The sequence below is a fragment of the Periplaneta americana genome, chromosome 5, assembly GCF_040183065.1.
Source record: "Periplaneta americana isolate PAMFEO1 chromosome 5, P.americana_PAMFEO1_priV1, whole genome shotgun sequence".
NCBI classification, from domain to species: Eukaryota; Metazoa; Arthropoda; class Insecta; order Blattodea; family Blattidae; genus Periplaneta; species Periplaneta americana.
Window position 1 is genome coordinate 62,916,441 of NC_091121.1, and position 20,836 is coordinate 62,937,276.

Sequence of the window (20,836 nt, forward strand, 5' to 3'; positions counted from 1 at the left end):
CTCTTCGTTATAGAAAATGGTGACAGATTTTAAATAAAAATGTATTGTTTTAAACGACATATTTCACATTTCTATACCTAGCTTATTAATTAATATGATGTACCGAAGTACATATGATATTTCCGTGCAGGAATTCTGCTTTATCGTATGGTGAAGAATGGGTAGAACGGAAAAAAAATCTCTGCGGCACCGGGACTCGAACCCAGGTTTTCAGCTCTACGTGTTGACGCTTTATCCACTAAGTCACACCGGATTCTAGTTCCGGTGCCGGATTGAATCTTTCTCAGTTTAAATTCTACCTCTCTGTTTTCCCCTTGGTGTCCACACCTGTGGAGTAACGGTCAGCGCGTCTGGCTGGGAAACCAGGTGGCCCGGGTTCGAATCCCGGTCGGGGCAATTTACCTGGTTGAGGTTTTTTCCGGTGTTTTCCCTCAACCCAATACGAGCAAATGCTGGGTAATTTTCGGTGCTGGACTCCGGACTCATTTCATCGGCATTATCACCTTCATATCATTCAGACGCTAAATAACCTAGATGTTGATAACCCAATAAAATAAAAAAAAAATGTCCCCTTGGTGGCCTATCCTCGTGTACTGTGTCACAGAATATGTGACTGTGGCACAATTTCCAACACACTATGTGCAGAGATGCACTCATTACGAGTGACTAAGTGGCCGGGATCCGACGGAATAAGTGCCGTCTTGAATCACTAAGTGATTACCTACGCGTATCATATTATTATGATTTACCGAAGTAGATATGATATTTCCGTGCAGGAATTCTGCTTTACCATATGGTGAAGAATGGATAAAACGAAGAAAAATTCTCTCCTGCACCGGGACTGGAACCCGAGTTTTCAATTCTACATGCTGACGCTTAATCCACTAAGCCACTATAATATGTACTTCGGTACATCATAGTAATATGATATGCGTAAGTAATCATTTCGTGATTCAAGATGGCGCTTATTCCGTCGGATCCCGGCCACTTAGTCACTCGTAATGAGTGCACCTCTGTACATAGTGTGTTGGACATTGTGCCACTGTCATATTCTGTGACACAGTAGGCTACATGAGGGTAGGCCATCAAAAGGGAAAACTGAGAGGTAGATCTTAAACTGAGAAGGATTCAATCCGGCATCGGAACTGGAATCCGGTGTGGCTTAGTGGATAAAGCGTCAGCATGTAGAGCTGAAAACCCGGGTTCGAGTCCCGGTGCCGGAGAGAATTTTTTTCCGTTCTATCCTCACCATAGCTTATTTACGTCTTTGTAAATATATACTATCAGCTGTTGATAACAATAAAGGGCTTAAACTAAAACTGAAGGGTGTTTGTAACAGTGCGCTAAATGCGATACACAAGCGAAACTTGTGCTGAAATCTCATGGCGAAACTGGGAATGATGATTAGGCCGATTTACACTTTGAAGACAATAATATGAGGAGCTCTTTAAAACAATAAACTCAATACGTAAATTTTGTGGGTAAGGCCATTTGTACGCTCAGTGTCTCATATATTATATACTGTAATACAGTGTTGTTTCCGATCTCAGGGTCGTAATGTACCTCTCCCAAAAAGACTCGATTTCCTTGGGCTTTGCTGCTGTGAGACATCGTGCACTCTGACTATGAGATCACTCACTTCTGGTCTGTCACCTCTCGCCACAGTTCAGCTGTCCTGTGACTCCTGACGCACGTGACGTCGTTTAAAGAGATCGGAAACAGCTCTCTGTATTCGTGAAATTGTGTAAACAGCTTACCACTCGTGCTGTTCATTTACTTTGGAAAATTCACTTGCATCTGCACTGCTCTTGAATGAACAGCACTATGGTGTTGATGATGGTGATGAACCCAGATAATCCCAGAAGAGCAAGGGCCTCCAACTAGTGTAGAGGTGACGCAAGTTTTCTCATATGGTGAGCCAGACCATAAGAGAACTTAAGTCTACTTTTGTTCTCACGCACACTCGCTTGAACTTTAAACCCTATGTATCTTGGCCTTAAATATACTTAAACCTTATAACCTTGCTACAATTTCAGTCTTTTGATTTCCCTAACTCTACCTAAAACCACAACTCTGAACAGCTACAGCTTTTTCGTTGTCCATTCTTTCCTTTCTCCAGCAATACCTAAGCCATAAACCTTCTGTATTTTTTTTTTTTTTTTTTTTTTTTTTCATTGTTGGACTACTTCACTTGCACCGCTTAAAACTAAACACCGTCTGCATCCACAATTGTCTGTATTTTTGTTTTATTTGGGTCTACACTAAAATATAAACTCAACACATTTACAATTTTCACTATGTTCAGGCCTTCGGTTTCACTGGCACTCTATCTCACTATAACTTTGTAGTAGTCTTATGCCTATAAAAAATAGAGGATTTCACGTTAAGAAAAAAGCATTGAACATATGGGGGCTGTTCCATAAACTATTTATAAGTATTTTTCTTGAGAACTGGGGATTAATTAGTTTCCTTTAATTCATAGAACACAATTTCATTGAGAACTAGAGCGATTTCATGTGCTAAAATTGTGTTAGACCTCTAAAATTACCATACATTTAATTTATGAATAACGGGGTAACAGCTAAATTGGTGAAATAGCCTTCCACTTTCTTGCCAAACATCCCCGCTGAGAAATGTAACAGACAAGTAGGGGTGGTACAGTTGAGGCTAAGATTTCACACTGTTAAAACACGTACAACATCGTGTGCGCTTATTATATAAAGTACACAAAATTTAACTGTCAGCAAAGCAACAAAGGCATTAAATTCTTGTTTGATTATAATGTGAAGTTAATAACGGAAAAAGTGTGCTGTACGTAATCCTAAATTTGTATTATAAGCACTTCTTAACGTTTAATAACGGAAAACGTGTTCTGAATATAATCTTAAATTTGTATTATAAGCGCTTCTTAACATTTAATAACGGGAAACGTGTGCTGCACATAATCTTAAGTCTATATTATAATCACTTCTGAACCCAATAAAATAACAGTATTGATGTGTGGCACAGTTTTATTATTATTATTATTATTATTATTATTATTACTATTATTTGTAATAGCAGTAACTTTTCAAGTGTCTAAAATTATATTTTAATGCCTACTTTCGATCATTATGGTGCCTAATTGAGTGTCTAAAAGTTGATTAATGGCCTAAATGTCCGAAGTCTAGTTATAATGTATATTAAATATAATGTATGTTTTTGCAGGCATCATTATGGCATTAATAGTTTTTTTTATCATTTGAACGAACTAAACGTACCTATTTTGTGCGATAAACTTGTTAGAACGCTGTACGTGTTAGGAAGAGAGTGAGATAGAGATACTATACCTCACTCGTTCTACTAACGGAGGCATCGTACGGTAACAGTGTACTAGCCAAGACGCGTAAGACCAATGCTTTTTCCTTAAGATGGAATGCTCAATAGCTGTTTCTATCTTGTCTGTCTCGTGCAGTCCTTGTCCACGTATTCCCACGAACGATCTATTGTGTTGTTGTTGTTTAGTCAACTCTCCGAAGACAGGTCTGAATCTCACAAGTGGTACCAAGAAGGCTACACTTATGAGACAACTAGACCAGGAAATAATGGGGTAGGGTGGCTAGTTCCTTTCCTCCTCCATTGTATACATCTCCGACTAGCTATATATTACACTAGTCAGATTTTATATGCATGCAAACAATTGTTCTTCCTCTGACACATACCGACAAGTGAGATGTACTGCCTGATAACAGATGCACAGTAATGGCAAAAAAACCGGACCGACCCTTGTAGCTGATTTCAGAGTCACAGATTCAAATTTTACTAGTCTCAAAACACATCCATCTTGTATAATTAATTGTAATAATGAAATTTATTGGATTTGTTCTATTCTTACCGTCTTTTGTTTCCTTCAGTGCCTCAAACTTACAGACGAAAAAACATTGAGAGTTTTATTTTCATCTGGCATCATTATTACATTTCTACCTCTATTCGGCAAAGATAACTGCGTATTTTTACATTAAATAGCAGTACATACCTCTGGCTTCACTATCCATATTGAAATTACCACAGTTTGACACAATACACAGCACAGGATTCTTTTTTATCAGCTACAAGGGCCGGTCCGGTTTTTTTGCCAATACTGTACATATCAGACAGGATAATCATGGTACTGCTTGTGATAAATTCAGGTACTGACCCAATGGGATATTTCCTGCTGGAGATAACAATTTTTTTCCTCCCCCCTCCCCAGAGAATTTAAATTTCATGCAAATCATTTTGTTCAATTTAAAGGTTTTAAAATGAGTTTTATATTACCTTTGATTGAGATTCTGGCTGATTCTTCTATTGTCAGGTAGTAGTCTTCGCTTTGTTGACTGAACATGGTAAGTTTGACTTCAAAAACTTAGGCCTATCTAATGGAAAATTAATGGACACTTGTTTTTAATTATATTTAGATAAGCCCAGATAATACCACTTGTTCCTCATAGATAAGATTTTCCCTACCAATATATTAGTACAGAGCGCTGCATTCTGCTTCCTGGAAACGTACGCACGAACCATGCATGCATGGCTGGCCGTCGGCCCATAACCTCCTGCGTATTTCTATATGTATGCTGTATACTTTCATTCATAATGAATAAGCCTACTATCCGACCGAGTGGTTATGTCGGATCTCGATTTCCCCCACCAATTTCTGCTGGTCTCTCTATAAAGGCTAGTGGCAGGGGTGTTAGACTCCTTCCTGAAAATATTTGCTGTTCAGAATTGGAAGTTTACGTTATGTTATACAACTGCTTAAAGTAATAGATCCCTGGCGAAGTTGTGACGCAATTTGTGGTTGTGCACAAAGCAGGCGTTGAAAAGGGTTTTCTCGGGGTACTCCCGTTTCCCTGATATCATTCCACTTTCCCCTCATTTCATGTATCATGTGCAATAAGTTAAAAATATGCTTGGGTGAAGTCTTGAGTATAATACTGATAGGCTTATAGGAGGGGGTTGGCGCTTCGGACCCTGGAGCTTATTAAGTTACCCGTCTGCGTAAGAGACTTGGTTCTAGAGGGTTGAGGTTGGATGGCCCACCTGTCAGCATCGAGTTCACCCGAGCCACCTGTCATACAATCATCGCATATGAGTATATAGGACACACACTGGCAAAAGAAAGCCATAGAAATGATCATATCTTAAAAATCCTTCCTTATTAATTAAAAAAAAAGCGGGCAGTGTATGCTGGGGCAGAATCTTAAAAAAAAAAACATTTTATCTCTCATTATCTCACAACAATAAAAAAACGGTACTGTGATACGGGGATTATCTGTGTTCCAGTACCTAGTGTGTGAAGCAACATTACATTAATAAATCCATGCCTCATTTGAAAACTTTATTAAATTTAATGTGAATCAACAAGGTGCTCAGGAAAATATTTGGGGCTAAGAGGGATGAAGTTACAGGAGAATGGAGAAAGTTACACAACACAGAACTGCACGCATTGTATTCTTCACCTGACATGATTAGGAACATTAAATCCAGATGTTTGAGATGGGCAGGGCATGTAGCACATATGGGCGAATCCAGAAATGCATATAGAGTGTTAGTTGGGAGACCGGAGGGAAAAAGACCTTTAGGGAGGCCGAGACGTAGATGGGAAGATAATATTAAAATGGATTTGAGGGAGGTGGGATACGATGATAGAGAATGGATTAATCTTGCTCAGGATAGGGACAATTACAATGTGAGGGCGGCAACGAACCTCCGGGTTCCTTAAAAGGCAGTAAGTAAGTAAGTAAGTAAGTAAGTAAGTAAGTAAGTAAGTAAGTAAGTAAGTAAGTAATGTGAATCAACATTACTGTCGGCCACCGGCGTAGCTCAGTCGGCTGAGGCTCATGTGTGCCGATCCAGAGTTGCGCTCGAGCGTGGGTTCGATTCCCGCTTGAGCTGATTTCCTGGTTGGGTTTTTCTTAGGTTTGCCCTAATCGTAAGGTGAATGTCAAATAACCTATGGCGAACCCTCGGCCTCATTTCATTAAATACCATCTAGCTATCATCAATTCCACCGACGCTAAATATCCTAGTAGTTGATACAGCATCGTTAAATAGCCAAGTAAAAACATTTGTCAGTAATGTTGTGTAAAAGCTAAATATTACAGAAATTCACTCAACGTATACTGTTATGTGGCTGTAATTTATGGACTATGGTCACTCATTATGAAATAAAAGTGTAATTTTGTACATATTATTAATCGTAATCAATGTTAGACTAGTAATATGCGGGAGATTATGGATCGATAATGGCGCTGCCTAGGTCAACCACGCATACATGGCTCGTACACACCTTACCGGCGGGAGCCGAATGGGACACTTAACTACGAAACTGAAATGAAATAGTCTTGACAGATGGATTTGCAGCTACGAAGATATCACAGAGGAACCACACAGTTCCTTAACTGTAATCAGATTTACGAAAGTGATATAAAAATTAATGAAGATTCCAATTTCTGGCAGGTTCTGCGAAATTGGTTATAGGCCCTAGTAAATAATACGGTGATGATTTCAGATTGTTTTTCACAGGGAAATGAAATTGTCCACCAGAAACGAGCCAAAGTTTTTTTATTCCTGACGTTACCCTAACTACGTAAGGAATTGTTTTTCCGTATGTAGAATTGACGTGTTAAGCCTCAAGATAGCAATGGTAATAAAATTTCACAATTTTTTCTCCATGAAATGATAACGAGGCTTTACATATAGCCTGATCGTTAAGTAAGGTTTCAGTAAAAGTTTGCACTTTGCCCGAAGTTTATTTCAAATATGTTCCCAACGCTTCGCGCTTGTCCTTACGTAAGAAGTCATGATAGCGTCCCCAACTAAAAGTCAGTCCTCTACCATGGATGAATATACAGAGTGTTCGGGTGAGTATGACAAACTTTGAGGTGTGATAGATAGTGTCAAATGAAACAACTTTTACTTATAAACCCATAACCTGCGACGCTCCAGTAAAAAGCTACATAACCTTGAAAACAGTTTCACCCATGACTATTATTCAATTAATTTTTTCTCGTTTGCAGGGTGGGATGCGTAGAACGAGGAAATAACTACTGTTTTGTTGAGCTGACCCTTTTCATCTGTTCTTTATTTACAATTCAAGTGCGCGCATGTTTCCACATAACAAATGTACCACACAAATTACAAATGGTTACATGTCAGTACATCTTTACAAAATTAATGTACATAGTTTAACAGCTACGTAATACAATAGACGAATGAATGTTTACACAAAGATACTTACGTGTTGCAATCCTTCAGCGTAACCTAATGGTATCTACGTGTAAGAATTAATTAGTAAATAATGTTCACACTAGAGTCGTGCACAACCGGTTACGAAAAATAGAAATTATATATTACTATTGAACGCCTGGCGTTATAGTCAGTATGCAAAGCTCTCCCATCTCGCGGAATGTCTCAGGTTCGGTTTATCGAATATTCGAGTTGTTTCTCACTCTTTGTTAAGTGTTCTAAATTTTCTCAGATCTTGCTTTCATAATAACATGAAGACTGTGGAAATGCAAAAAGTAAAAAATGATAAATCACATTGTTTTCAAAACACAGTGATTTTTTTTTTTTTTTTTTCCTACGACCTCAAAAATATTATATTATTTATAACGGTTTACAATTTGAAGTGACTTTTCGTTGTATTTAATTTTTTTAATTAATGGAAATCCTTTCCAACCGGGTAACTCAGTTTGTGGAGCAGTTGGCTACGGACTGGAAAGTCCTGGATTCAATCCTGGGCGGTAGAGGTGTTTTTATCGTTGTCGAGACTTGAAAATAAACCCAGGATCCGTTCAGCTGCCTGTCAGATTGAGTACCCGGTCTTTTCTAAGGGTAAAAAGCGGTCTAAGCGTGGTGCAAGTCACACCGCCTCATTTCAGTGTCGAGATCATAAAAGCTTGGAACTCTACTCCAAGTTCTTGTACGCTTTCCTGGAGTGTAACTGTAATACCACTGCCTAATGGAAAACCTTGAGATCAGATTAATGTAGCCTACCCAGATCCGATCATACTTTATCTGGTAATATCCTATCTGCCTTTCTAGTCGGCAAAATAAATACCATATGGGTTATACGTGATGAAACTGATGATATCATTGCCGGCATAAAACCATTTAAATCCCTGTAACGTGATAAGAAGAAACCCATGAGGATTGCTGGTCTCATTTACACGTTTGTGCTTCAAAGAAATAAAGCTAGTCCTTTTAAAAAGAGTTACACTATCATTAACAACAACAGCAAAAACTTCAAGGTGAACTCTGTGACCGTTCGCCTCAGAAGGAATTTTGTCGACGACTTCGTAGTATTTGACGTCACGTTGGTCTCCTGGTTTATGCATTGTGTCAATTTGTTGAGTGTCATTAATAAATTAGGCGGATTGATCAAATTATAATAAAAGTAATTATATTTTTATATGAATTCTTTCGTTGTCCATCGCCTTGGCTCTGTGAATAGCGTATGCATTTCCCATTCAAGAGTTCCATGGCTCAATTCCCGGCGTGAGCAATGGGAGAGACTGGATGTTTGTCCATTGCCATGTGCTGTTGTCTTAGCGGTGGCGTGTGCCATGCTGACCACACGACCAGGGAGGCCCGCAATGTATGCCTGTGATACACACCTCTATACGACATCGAATTGTGAATCGGTATCAAGAGGAAGGGGCGAAAGAAAGAAAGAAAGAATAAAACAAAGAAAGAAGGAAAACAAAAGAGAAAGGAAACGAAAGAAAGGAATAAACAATCAAAGAAAGAATGTGAATGGTGAATGCTTTTCCGTCATGATGATATGAACCCTGTTACTCCTCTATTAAAGTTTAAAAACGTAAATTAAAAAAAAAAAAAGAAGTCGTGCTTACGGTGGCTTAGTTTGAAACACGTCTCATTTCACTGCTTAATGACGTAATTCGAACTAATGATGAAAAGATTGCAGATTCAAACTATATAATCTTGCGGACACTTGCCCAATCGTTTACGCAGGGACATTTCAAACCTATCGTAACGGGCAGTTTATTTATATTTTAAACTACCGGTACTAGTCTGCTTTGTTAGAAAACAGAACGTTTGGAAGGAATAATACCCCTTATTAGTGCATATCTAGAGTGAAACTGTTAAGACATAGGCCTCTAAGAACATATTCTCTTGTGAATCCAGCTGAGGCCTTCCCGCGCATGCGCAAATCTACTTTTCTGAGACAAAATTCCAGCCGGCCATTTTTATTTTTTGTGTAGATAGTGTATATTAAGCATGCTAATTTTTATTTCCAAATTACCTATAGATTCTGAAGAAAAAATGTTGAAATATAGGTAGTAAAATTATAGTAGAGAAAGGTACACCTTCCTCCTTAAATGGTACAATTTATAATTGAAGTCAAGTATTTGATTTTTGGGTAGTACAAAAGCGTGCACTATGTGCAATAAAGAAAATGAAAGTTTTCCGTATTTTCTTGTGTACAGTGGGTTAGCAGTAAATTATTTATTTTGCAATAAAGGAAATGAAAGTTTTATTTTCCTGTTTACAGTGGATTAGGAGTAAACTATTTAGTTTCTGTAAATGACAGTTCAACAAAATTAATTACAAACAAGAATATTACTGACATGATGAAACGGAACTATTGCAAAACGCATAACATGTTAAGTAGTAATAATAAAAATGTGTCATCATTAAGATACTGATTTTTTTTATTCTTTTCATGCATGATTCACTTTTCGAATTAATATACAGTACGTATAAGTAGGGTTACCATAGACCTTCGTTCTTATTTTCTCGGACAGGTATTCAAGGGTTAAGTTAACGTCCGAGATTAATTTTCAAAATGTGTGGAAATTGAATCTGTTGATTTAATTTTTAAAAATACTTGGCTTTTAAACAATGGATGCTAAGATTCTCGACATAATTACCTAGCATCTTTGTTTTACACACGAATCAGGGCTCAGAATGACACTCGACACCTTTTTTAAGATTTGAACTACAGAAGCTATTTCACTTTCGTTTTCTTATTGTAACTACTTTACTTCGCACATTACATACACGAGTTCTGTTTGTCCTGTTACCTCAATTTGTCTACGTAATTAGTTCACACGAGCTACCAGGTGAGGATCGCGAGTTCTTGGCCATGCTCGCCAAGCGTTTTGCCATATCTTCAATTCAAATACAGTGGTCTAAAGAGAGGAATTTCCTTCTTGTGAAGTCAGTGAAAGGAGTAACTATAGTGAAGTACAATTTTCATCATTTCAGTTGCATAGCATTTCATTCGTACTTGCTCAAAATTCCTGACATTTTGAAGAAAATCGATCAACAGAAACATTTATGAGCTGTTTAAATGACGTTATCCTCTATTGGAACATTTCTGACTGAAATTTGATACAACAATTAAGTTCATTCTTATAATTTTTATGTATTTTATATGCATACTCAGATTGCGATAATTTGAAAATTAGGTACCGAAATGAAGCAGATTAAACATTTGACTTCATTTTAATTGTATGAAATTGAACGACTTTGCTTCATTGTGTAAATTTGTACCTGTAAGATATTTAGGGGTTATTATTATTATTATTATTGTATCTCCAATGGAGGTTAGCCCTATTTTACATATGTATGTTAGGGCTATAGTTTTACACAAAAAAGATAAGCATAAAGAGAAATTGAAAAGAAAATTAAATTAGCTTACGCGATGTAAACAAAACATAAACAATCCGTAAATTAGGCATTGCGATTGCAAAAACAAACATCAGGCATCAATTTGGGACATACAAAAACATTAACAACACACATACGAAACACTTCTATAACACAAATATGCAGCTTTCCGTACCATACACCATAAATTAATACACAATGGTCACACAAACACAATCAAACTATAATTACGACATTGCGACGACATCAAGCATCCCCTACCTGTGACTCACATACATAACAAATCAAGCATCCGTTACAACACATACACTTCAACATAGTAACCACACTTTTAAAAGTTACAAATTTGGTTCCAAGAAGAATAAATAGGACACTGTTACTAATTACTATTCTTCTACAAGGTCTGAAATACATCTGTAATAAATCTGTGAAATTCCTTTAAGCAATATTGCTTCAGAAAAACTTTTGTTAATGGTGGTAAGAAAGTTGTATCGCACATGCTAAGATGGGTTTGTAGCCGGTATCTCTTGCGTTCTTGTAGCGGACACTCGAATAACAGGTGGTCGACTGTTTGTGTGGGGTTTTCACAGGAACATGAAGAGCCGTTTGGGTTGTCAATTTTGAAACGTTCGAAATATGAATTAAATTTTCCGTGTCTAGTCATAAATTGCGTGGATATGTATGATGGTTCATAATTCTTTGCGGTTAGTCTATCTTTAGGGGTTAAAACGTTCCGATTGGTATGGTATTGGTATTTTTATTTTTAAAGATAATGGTAACCGTATATAGTAAGTTATAAGTACAGCCACTACCATAGATCATATCGTAGTTTTCACTCACAAGTCGTGGACATCGCGAATTGATTTACGTAACAATATGGAAACAACTCTGCCTTCAGACGAATGCCAGGATAGCAGCTCCCACTCCCTGAAGATGGCCTTGCGGTCGGTCGCTGCACGAGTGGCCCGCAGTGTGCGGAGTACCCTGGAAGCGGACGGTTCAGAAGCGCTACTCAGAACAGTCAGCAGCATGGCGGCGTCGAGGGGCGTCGTACCTGTGCAGGAGGCGAAGCGCTTCATGGTGGACGCCATGACGGCCGTGGGCACGCTTCACGACCACGCCGAGCAGCTGGCCGACGTGCTGGTGGCTGCTGACTACAAGGGTCACTTCAGCCACGGCCTCAACCGACTCGGTGAGTGCAGGAATGGAGTTGATGTTTTTAACGTTTGGTACTTGAGAATTTTACTTGTACTCGTAGAAGTTCAAAGAAAAACTAAGTTGTTGAGCATTCATTATACAGTTCTACATGCAAAGCTTTATCAGGACTAAGAGCTTGTATTTTAGAGAACTACATTTGGAACGTAGTAAATTTTGTTAAATGTGCTAGATTGCTCTAGGGAAAGTACAACGTATCCTACAGATCGTGGTGGAATAGGCCTATGTTATTTTTTGACGGTAGGCTATTATGTAACGTTGTTTAATGTACGTAATAATTAATAAACGGCGATATAAACGGATGGACGAATAGGCTTGCTGCAATAGAAAAGAATGAAGCTTCTGTTTTGTTAAAAATTAACCATTTGGTGATGATGACGATGATAATGACAAATATAGTAACAAAAGTATCATTCGAATTTCAGGAATTGTGCCATACTCTCGCCGGTTCTTATATCTAGTACTGTACCAGTGATCCACAAGACTGTCCCTGATTCCATTTCTCTTTGGTCGATTTAATAAGTTTTGTAATAAGATTGTTCAGTCAAAAGTATCAATTATGCTTCATAATCGAGTATACATATTACATATACCAATGGGACATCCACACAGTGTTAAAGTTGTGTATTTCTCGTTCGGCAATATATACTCAAAATTATCTGAAAAATAAATGTACAAAAACATTAGACAACGGAAGAGAAAGGCTTTGCTAAGGACTATACACATGCTAATAAAATGTCTGATATGTATTCTAATATTTACTCGTATTCATGATTACTTGTAAAATAATGTAATCTACACAGGAGCCTTGAGAGCAGGGTCAGAGATGCACATTTCCTCTCTCGATGTGCGAACTCTACTCCTCCCACCAGCCCTTAACTGAAAAAAGGTGCGTGTCCTTCAGTTTGTTATTGGTGAGCAGTTCAATGGAGGAAGCAAACAGCTGCGCTGTGAGATCTCACTGTCTGTGTAGTTAGCAGTAGCGTACTAGTATTTGATAAAAGTGCGTGTCGCATTATTGCATTAGTGAATGGGAGGAGAAATATTTTTTTGTGTTAGGTGACGAGAAAGCACAATATTTAGTATAACCCTAATACATTTTTCGCCAGAGAGTTTATGTTCACAAAAACCATCTTGATGTACAGTTTAAAACTGCCTGCTCAATGCAAAATATATTATGTATATCCACATCTGGATTGGACATATTTTTTTAAGTAGGTTATTTTACGACGCTTTATCAACATCTAGGTTATTTAGCGTCTGAATGAGATGAAGGTGATAATGCCGGTGAAATGAGTCCGGGGTCCAACACCGAAAGTTACCCAGCATTTCCTCATATTGGGTTGAGGGAAAACCCCGGAAAAAAACCTCAACCAGGTAACTTGCCCCGACCGGCAATCGAACCCGGGCCACCTAGTTTCGCGGCTAGACGTGCTAACCGTTACTCAACAGGTGTGGACGATTGGACATATTAAACATTGTGTCTTCTTCACTTAACATGTGTATGTAAGTATCAATACCTACCGACTTTACTTTTACGTGATCGGGTTCCGCAGGGGTGTGATCCATTTTCTTAATTGCACACCACTTCGGCGGGCCACGCTGTACATGATATGTATATGGGGAGAATTATGTCTTGTAGGCTACTAGGGTGAGTGTATATGTAAGTGTAATGTGTGTAGTGAGTGATGATGTTGAAGATGAGGAAGGGAGAAGGAGAAACCCGGTACCGGCGTGTAGCCTACTCCTATCGAATAGCACCAAAGAGGCCGCCAGGCTTAACGTCCTCGTTCGACGGACGAATCACTATCAACAGTGACATATGCCTTCTCTTCATATGCACTGCGGAGAGATTTGGGATTTAACCCAGGCATATTGGTGCACAATCTAGTGATTAGAAGTTGTGCTCCACCACCTTTCTTGGTCCAGAGGTAGAAATCTCTGACCCCGTCGGGAATCGAACCCGGGCCGGCTAGTCTGGAGGCAGACGCGCTACCCCAGAGCTAACTCGGCGGACACACAAAAAATATTTATTCTCCTATTCACTATTGAAATAATACCACGCGCACATTTTCAAATATCTTAGTACGCCACTGGTAAATACACAGACTGTGAGAACTCGTACCGACCCAGCTTGCTTCTCCATTCGATTGCTCACCGTCAACAACTGAAGGACTAGCACCTATGTTCACTTAGTTAAGGGTTAATGGAAGGGGTAGAGTTCACACATCGAGAGACGAAATGCTCATCTTTAGCCTAGGGTCATTGGAATGATATTTCACTTAGCTACGTAACTTATCTGACGTATAATACGAGTACATAATATAACAAAAAAGGACCAGCAGCGTATTCTATGGAAGCAGAAGTGAATCGTGCTCCATGGCTGGGCTTGGGTGTGGGTTCCAATACCACTCGGCCTGATTACTTAGTTGGAGTTTCCGACATTTTGGCATTTTTTTTAGCACGCGGCACTGTAACTTCCATCTTGCATTTTGTTCTAAGTTTTACAATGCGGAAATGTGTGACATGTTAGGTTAGGTTAGGTTAGTTTAGAGGCTTTTGGTATGCTTTGTTTATACTAATCTGTGATAGATTAGGTTAGTTTAGATTTTTTTTGTATGCCTTGCATATAGACTACGAAGTGAAGTAAAATGTGCGTTTTGCGTTCTACCTTTTTATTTCACTGATTTTAATAAGTTCTTTTACGACGCTTTATCAACATCTTAGGTTATTTAGCGTCTGAATGAGATGAAGGTGATAATGCCAGTGAAATGAGTCCGTGGTCCAGCACCGAAAGTTACCCAGCATTTTGCTCATATTGGGTTGAGGGAAAACCCTGGGAAAAAACCTCAACCAAGTAACTTGCCCCGACCGGGAATCGAACCGGGCCACCTGGTTTCGCGGTCAGACGCGCTAACCTTTACTCCGCAGGTGTGGAGATTTCGCTGTCAGTCACTTTTAGGTTACCTACACCGATCAATAATTGTTTCCAGTTTTTAGCTATTTTCTAATATGTTTTCAAGTCAACTGACATCATATAAAAATGGTTTACATTCCGAAATATCTTCCCTCTGAAAATTAGACAATTTTTCCACTTTTTTTTCGTCAAAAAGCCTTCAGTGTCGCGTGCTGTAGAAAACCCGACATTTTTCCTTAATGTAAGGCGAATGTTAGGTTCTCGTAATTCCATGACAAATAATATTGCATAAATACCATCTCACTATCAAGTCCATAAAAGATACGAGTAGATAATAGCGTACTTAATTCAGCGCCGTTATAATAATTCATACTCCATCAGCAAGTCTGTCGTACTATCAAAAAGAAGTACGTTACATGGCAGTAAACATTTTTAATATCCTCCGTATGGATATAAAAAATCAAACTCAAAACATAAGATTATTTAGGGCCAAATTAAAGAAGTACCTAATTTCTCACGCCTTCTATTCTGTAGATGAATTAATGACATTCAACAACGCTTCATGAAATTGATACTAAAACTTTGTGTTGTACTAGTAGACTATAATTATTGTAAATCTCTTCTGTATGTATTTCAACTAGACTGTGACTATAAATTAAGACTTTATAGTAGTATTAGGTTTTTTTACTTTTTTCCATATAGGCCTACTACCTGTGAAGCAGTGTATGAATAGCCTACCATGGAATGTTAATAAATACAATGAAACTAGTACATAGCATAATAATAATAATAATAATAATAATAATAATAATAATAATAATAATAATAATAATAGTAATAATAATATGTAATGGAAACTACTTTGTAAAGCTGGATGTCTGACTTCGCCATGCTTGTTGTTACATCATTGTCTCCTAAGCTCATAATTTACGCTTCACAGCAATGTTGCGCTAACTACATACAGTCTCTAGAAGAAAATTAAGTGCGTAATTCATTATCGTCATCGGCCTCGTTAGCAGGCTTCAGTAGTGCATGAATGAACTACGGTTTAAATGCCGTGTTTACACACTCTCCCGGTTCTGAGACCACTCGAATATCGTGACCTTGTAATAAGGAAGGAATAAGTTTTTACGGCACTAAAAGTAATGTTAACTACCAGCCTTTATAGTCTATGTATTTGCGGATGCGTTTTCGTGGAATAGTTGACGTGGAATGCTCACCTCGCAAACAAAAAGAAATACAATTTTGCTTAGATTTACTGTGGCAGGAATTCGGAAGGTATCGGTTATGAATGAAGTAAGTTTATTATTTTCTCCTAGTAACTTCTGGCCTGTAAACCTATAGAAAAGGCCTATTTAAAGAACGAGAACTGCGTTAGTTATTACAGAACTCATAGCAGTTTATTTTTTAATCCTGTTACAGCATAGAAGTTGTTCATAGTGGAGCATTAATGGAAGAATCATGTCCGGGAAAACGGAAATATTCAGAGAAAGACTGCTACCTTAGCAAACTCACGAGATCTGAGACTTTTTTACGTGAAACCACAGCCAATTGGGACCTAAACATTTTATGGTCAATCTTTCGTCTTTCTATGCTAAACGATGTTTTTCGCATTAGCACCCCTTCGCCGCATTAGCGCTACTTACCATGCAGAGGAGTTTGAATCATTGTGGTATGGAATGGAATGGAATTTCTGGAGGGAGCACTACGACCCAGCACTGCGACTTTTCACGATCTATTTTGCTAACCCACAAACTAGGCGCATTCCCAAACCTATACCGGCTGACTACACTAACAAGCAAACATTCTCATGGGGGCATAAAAAAGTTAATTTTTTTCTTCCACCATATTATAATGTCAAAACAAGTGTTTGTTACAAACTTTAGCCACTCGAGCGCAATTATGAGGACCGTAAAAATAAGTTGTCCTGGGGCCGTTTACAGAAAGACATCACAATTTCACTGGAAAAATTGATTGCACAGCAATTGTTGAGCTATTTTTCATATTCACCACCGGAATTGAGACATTTGTCATACCGTGGGATCGACAGAGAGATGCAGACGGCTGTCACACACTGGTTCCCATCTTAGGCGGCAAATTTATACGACACAGGGATATAAAAGTTGATCCCACTGTATGACAAATGTCTCAATTTCTGTGGGGAATATGTTGAAAAATAGCTCAACAATTTCTGTATTTGTTTCAAATAAATCTTTCCGTTAAATTGTGTTTTCTTTCTGAAAACGGCTCCAGGAAAACATTTTTTACAGCCCTCGTAATTGCGGTCGAATGACCAAAATTTGTGTAAGCACTTGTTTTGACATTATTAGCATAGTGGAAGAAAAAATATTAACTTTTTTATCTGTCCCTACCAGAATGCTTGTAAGATTCGCTGCGTATCAAAGTTTCGAGCAGGCAACCCCACTCGTCCCTAGCCCAGTCCCCTTCGTGCGTCGTTAGCCGGCGTGCGAGGAATGCTATGGAATGATGACGAAATGGAGAAATATTGACGGAATTATGTAGATACCTAACAGGGATCGCGTGACAGCCTGCGTGATAAGCTGGTTTGACCACTCAGCCAACGCAGAGTAGTCATTGTGGTATAGTGTTGCCGCGTCTAAATACTCGAATGAAAAGATGAGCATTTTATAATTGAAAACTTAAAACGTAGATAGCTACAAAAATGAGGTAAAATAATTAGCTCTTCCTTTTATTAATATGCTGCTGAAATTATGGGATCACTTTGACACATTTTTGTTTCTTTGCGATGTTTATAAAATATTTAATAGTGGCACGATAGAAATAGTCCCGCGCCGTGGCTTTGTAGTTCAAGGCATCCTGTCTAAGAGTCGCGTTACGGAATGCGCGCTGGTTCGAGTTCTCATGGAGGAAGAAATTTTATTATGAAATTTCGGCCAATGTAGGGAATCGGTGTCCACCCAGCATCGTGATGTATCTGGGGAGCTGCGATAAGTAGCGAAATTCGGTTACGAAAGCCAGCTATAACGACTGGGGGGATCGTCGTGCTAACGACACTATACCTCCGTTCTGGTTGGATGATCGTCCACCTCTGCTTCGGCATGTGGACGTGAGGCCAGCATCCGGCTGATTCCTCTGGGCCCTTAAAGGGCTGTTACGCTACGTATTATTATTATTATTATTATTATTATTAATATTATTATTATTATTATTATTATTATTATTATTATTATTATTATCTACCTATGTCTCCAATTTATACTTAGGCCTACTACAATTTTTAATTTGAGGAGGCATTCGTGTAACATCGTGCGATGAAGAAACTTGCCTCCTTGAGCCCCGCACTATTGAAATTGTCGTGGGCTTGGGTTTTTACCAGTCAAATCGAATACTCGTAATATTAAATATTATAACTAGAGACCGGAATCTTAGCCAATACTCTTCGAAGTTAAGTGAGTGCGGAGTTTGTGCAATGAGTCAAAAATTGCTTGACGAAGAGTAGTAGCGCGCGGCGCTGTGTGATGTAAACAAGACTTCCGCATCAAGAACCCACATAAAAGAATGATTTCAATAGTAGGGCTGTGTTAAGTATTACAAAAGAATAGACATAGTCTTTGTTATGAACTTTTAAATTAAAATGTTACTGTTTCATAGGTGTCACTCTTAATGCAATGTTTAAGCCTATATTACAATAATCTTTGCTGTAAAATTTAACTTAAAACACCAGTAGACTACAACTGTAACACATGTACTGCCCTGAATGAAATGTTTACGCCTATATTACAATAATCTTTGCTGTAAATTTTAACTTAAAACACCAGTACAACTGTAACACATGTACTGCCCTGAATGAAATGTTTACGCCTACATTACAATAATCTTTGCTGTAAAATTTAACTTCAAATACTGGTACTTCTATAACAGGTACTAACACAGGTATTGCCCTTGTGTTCAAGTGCACTTTCCAATAATTTTTTTTAAGTGCTTGCCCTCAACTTTGTTGCACCTTCATATCATACAGATCTCTGCTAAATTCGTCCGCTGACACTGAATTACTAGTTGAAGGTGTATCGTCAGACTCACTTCTTTCTATCAATTTCAAATTTATTTATTTATTATTTTGCTAATAATTGTAACATAAAATATAATATATACAGAAAAACTTTAGCTCGCCCCTGAAAGAGTAGAACTCGTGCTCAGGGGCGGATTCCTGAATTGAAATTAATAATTATACAATACAATTTGTCTTATGTCTACTGTGCAATTATAGTATATAAATTTAAATTTACAATTTTTCAATTTTTATAAAATCCATACATAACTTTTTAAATTTAATACTAGAACTATTAGAATTGACAAGATTAGGATATTTAAATATAAATTTGTTATATATTCTTGGGCCTAAATTACTACTATGATTAAATACTGTAACAGTGTTGCATTTTGGTTCAAACAATCTTAAAGAATTCATACCTTTTGTTTCATAACTATAAGAATACAATTCAAAATTATTTCGATTTTTATGTAGGCCTATGAATTTTATTAATACAATATAATAAAACTAACAGATACATACTATCTTCCGAATTTCTCTACTCACTCTTGTACTTTCGTACTTGATTTAGGCACCTTTAAGTCAACTAGTAGTGCATAATACTATAAATATTGCCAAACTGATGCATACTGTACTTGTTTAGAGTAAGGGACCTGTTTTAGAGTGACCATGTCCATCCTGTAGTGCGCGTTACTTGTATTTGTGGGCAGGGTATCTACTGAAGGACACGTGACGTAATGTATACCCCGTGCATTCTTATATTCATCCAATGTTGTTGGACTAAGAAAACGGTGTTTAATTATGATTGGCATATGATTCGTTCTCAATCGAGAACCATGTATACACGAAACAAAAATAAACAAGGAGATAAAAGGTAATGAAAATTTAACAAATCATAAAATTACTTTTTCGTTTTATACACAATGTTTTAGGTGGTTATTTAATGACTCTGTATCAACTAGTATGTTATTTAGTGTCTATGAAATTGGTGATAGCGAGATATTTTGCGTAATGAGGCTGAGGATTCGCTATGTAATTAAAAATGCTACCGCCTGAGCTACGGTGGTGGCCATATACGGAATGATAGCAGAAGCTGCAAAGAAATTGCTAAAGAAAAGTTATGGATGAAATATATCGATAGTTCTTGAGAAAATTTGGAAGGTCCTGAGAAAAGTTTAGCTGTTCTTTTTTTAACATTTTTGTGGCATAAGTTTATTCCTATCCCCTCTGTCAGAAGCCTTTTCCAAGTTCTCAAATACCCTACTACATACACATCGTTATTTGTCTCTAGGTATCTCTCGCCGAGTATTGCACTATAAATGTAATAATATGATTTATAATATCAACAGGTGCCAGAAGTCACGAAGATTATGATGTGTCTTAATGACACGCTGCTCTGAGTCGCGCAAAATGTAAAATTACAAACTCGTATAATCATGAACTTCACGACTTACTTAGATATCTTTGGCTCTGTAGATATGAGAATATCGATTTTCTGGACTTCCTTAGCTCTAAGCGCATTCTATGTAACGTGACAGCAGTTACAAGTATGATGTTAGCACTTAATCTTCAGAGAGTCAGTTCTGAGTAGTTTGTCGTTCTGTACACACGTGTCTCCATACTTAAGGTCATAGAAGTGATGTTTACTTTCTGAACGTAATAGGACTATTATTATTGTGAGGTACCGAAGTATATACGAGTATGATATTTTCGTGCAGGAATTCTGCGTTACAATATGATAGATGGATAGAACAGAGAAAAATTCTTTCAGGCACCGCGACTCGAACCCTGGTTTTCAGCTCTACGTGCTGACGCTTTGTCCACTAAGCAACACTGGATTCCAGTTCCGATGCGTCAGCACGTAGAGGTGAAAACCCGGGTTCGAGTCCCAGTGCCGGAGAGAATTTTTCTCTTTTCTATCCATTCTTCATCTTATTGTAACGCAGAATTCCTGCACGGAAATATCATACGTCCTTCGGTACATAATAATAATAATAATAATAATAATAATA

The 20,836-nt window shown here is 37.8% G+C and overlaps 1 protein-coding gene across 1 annotated transcript in view; it reads left to right on the forward strand.

Annotated features, from left to right (window-relative positions):
* LOC138699757 (uncharacterized oxidoreductase YjmC-like) overlaps positions 1 to 20,836 on the forward strand; it is a 65,479-nt gene that overhangs the window by 3,002 nt on the left and 41,641 nt on the right. The window contains exon 2 of the mRNA XM_069825871.1: positions 11,558 to 11,851. Within this exon, the coding sequence (XP_069681972.1) occupies positions 11,558 to 11,851 (294 nt within the window). The remainder of the gene's footprint in view (positions 1 to 11,557; positions 11,852 to 20,836) is intronic.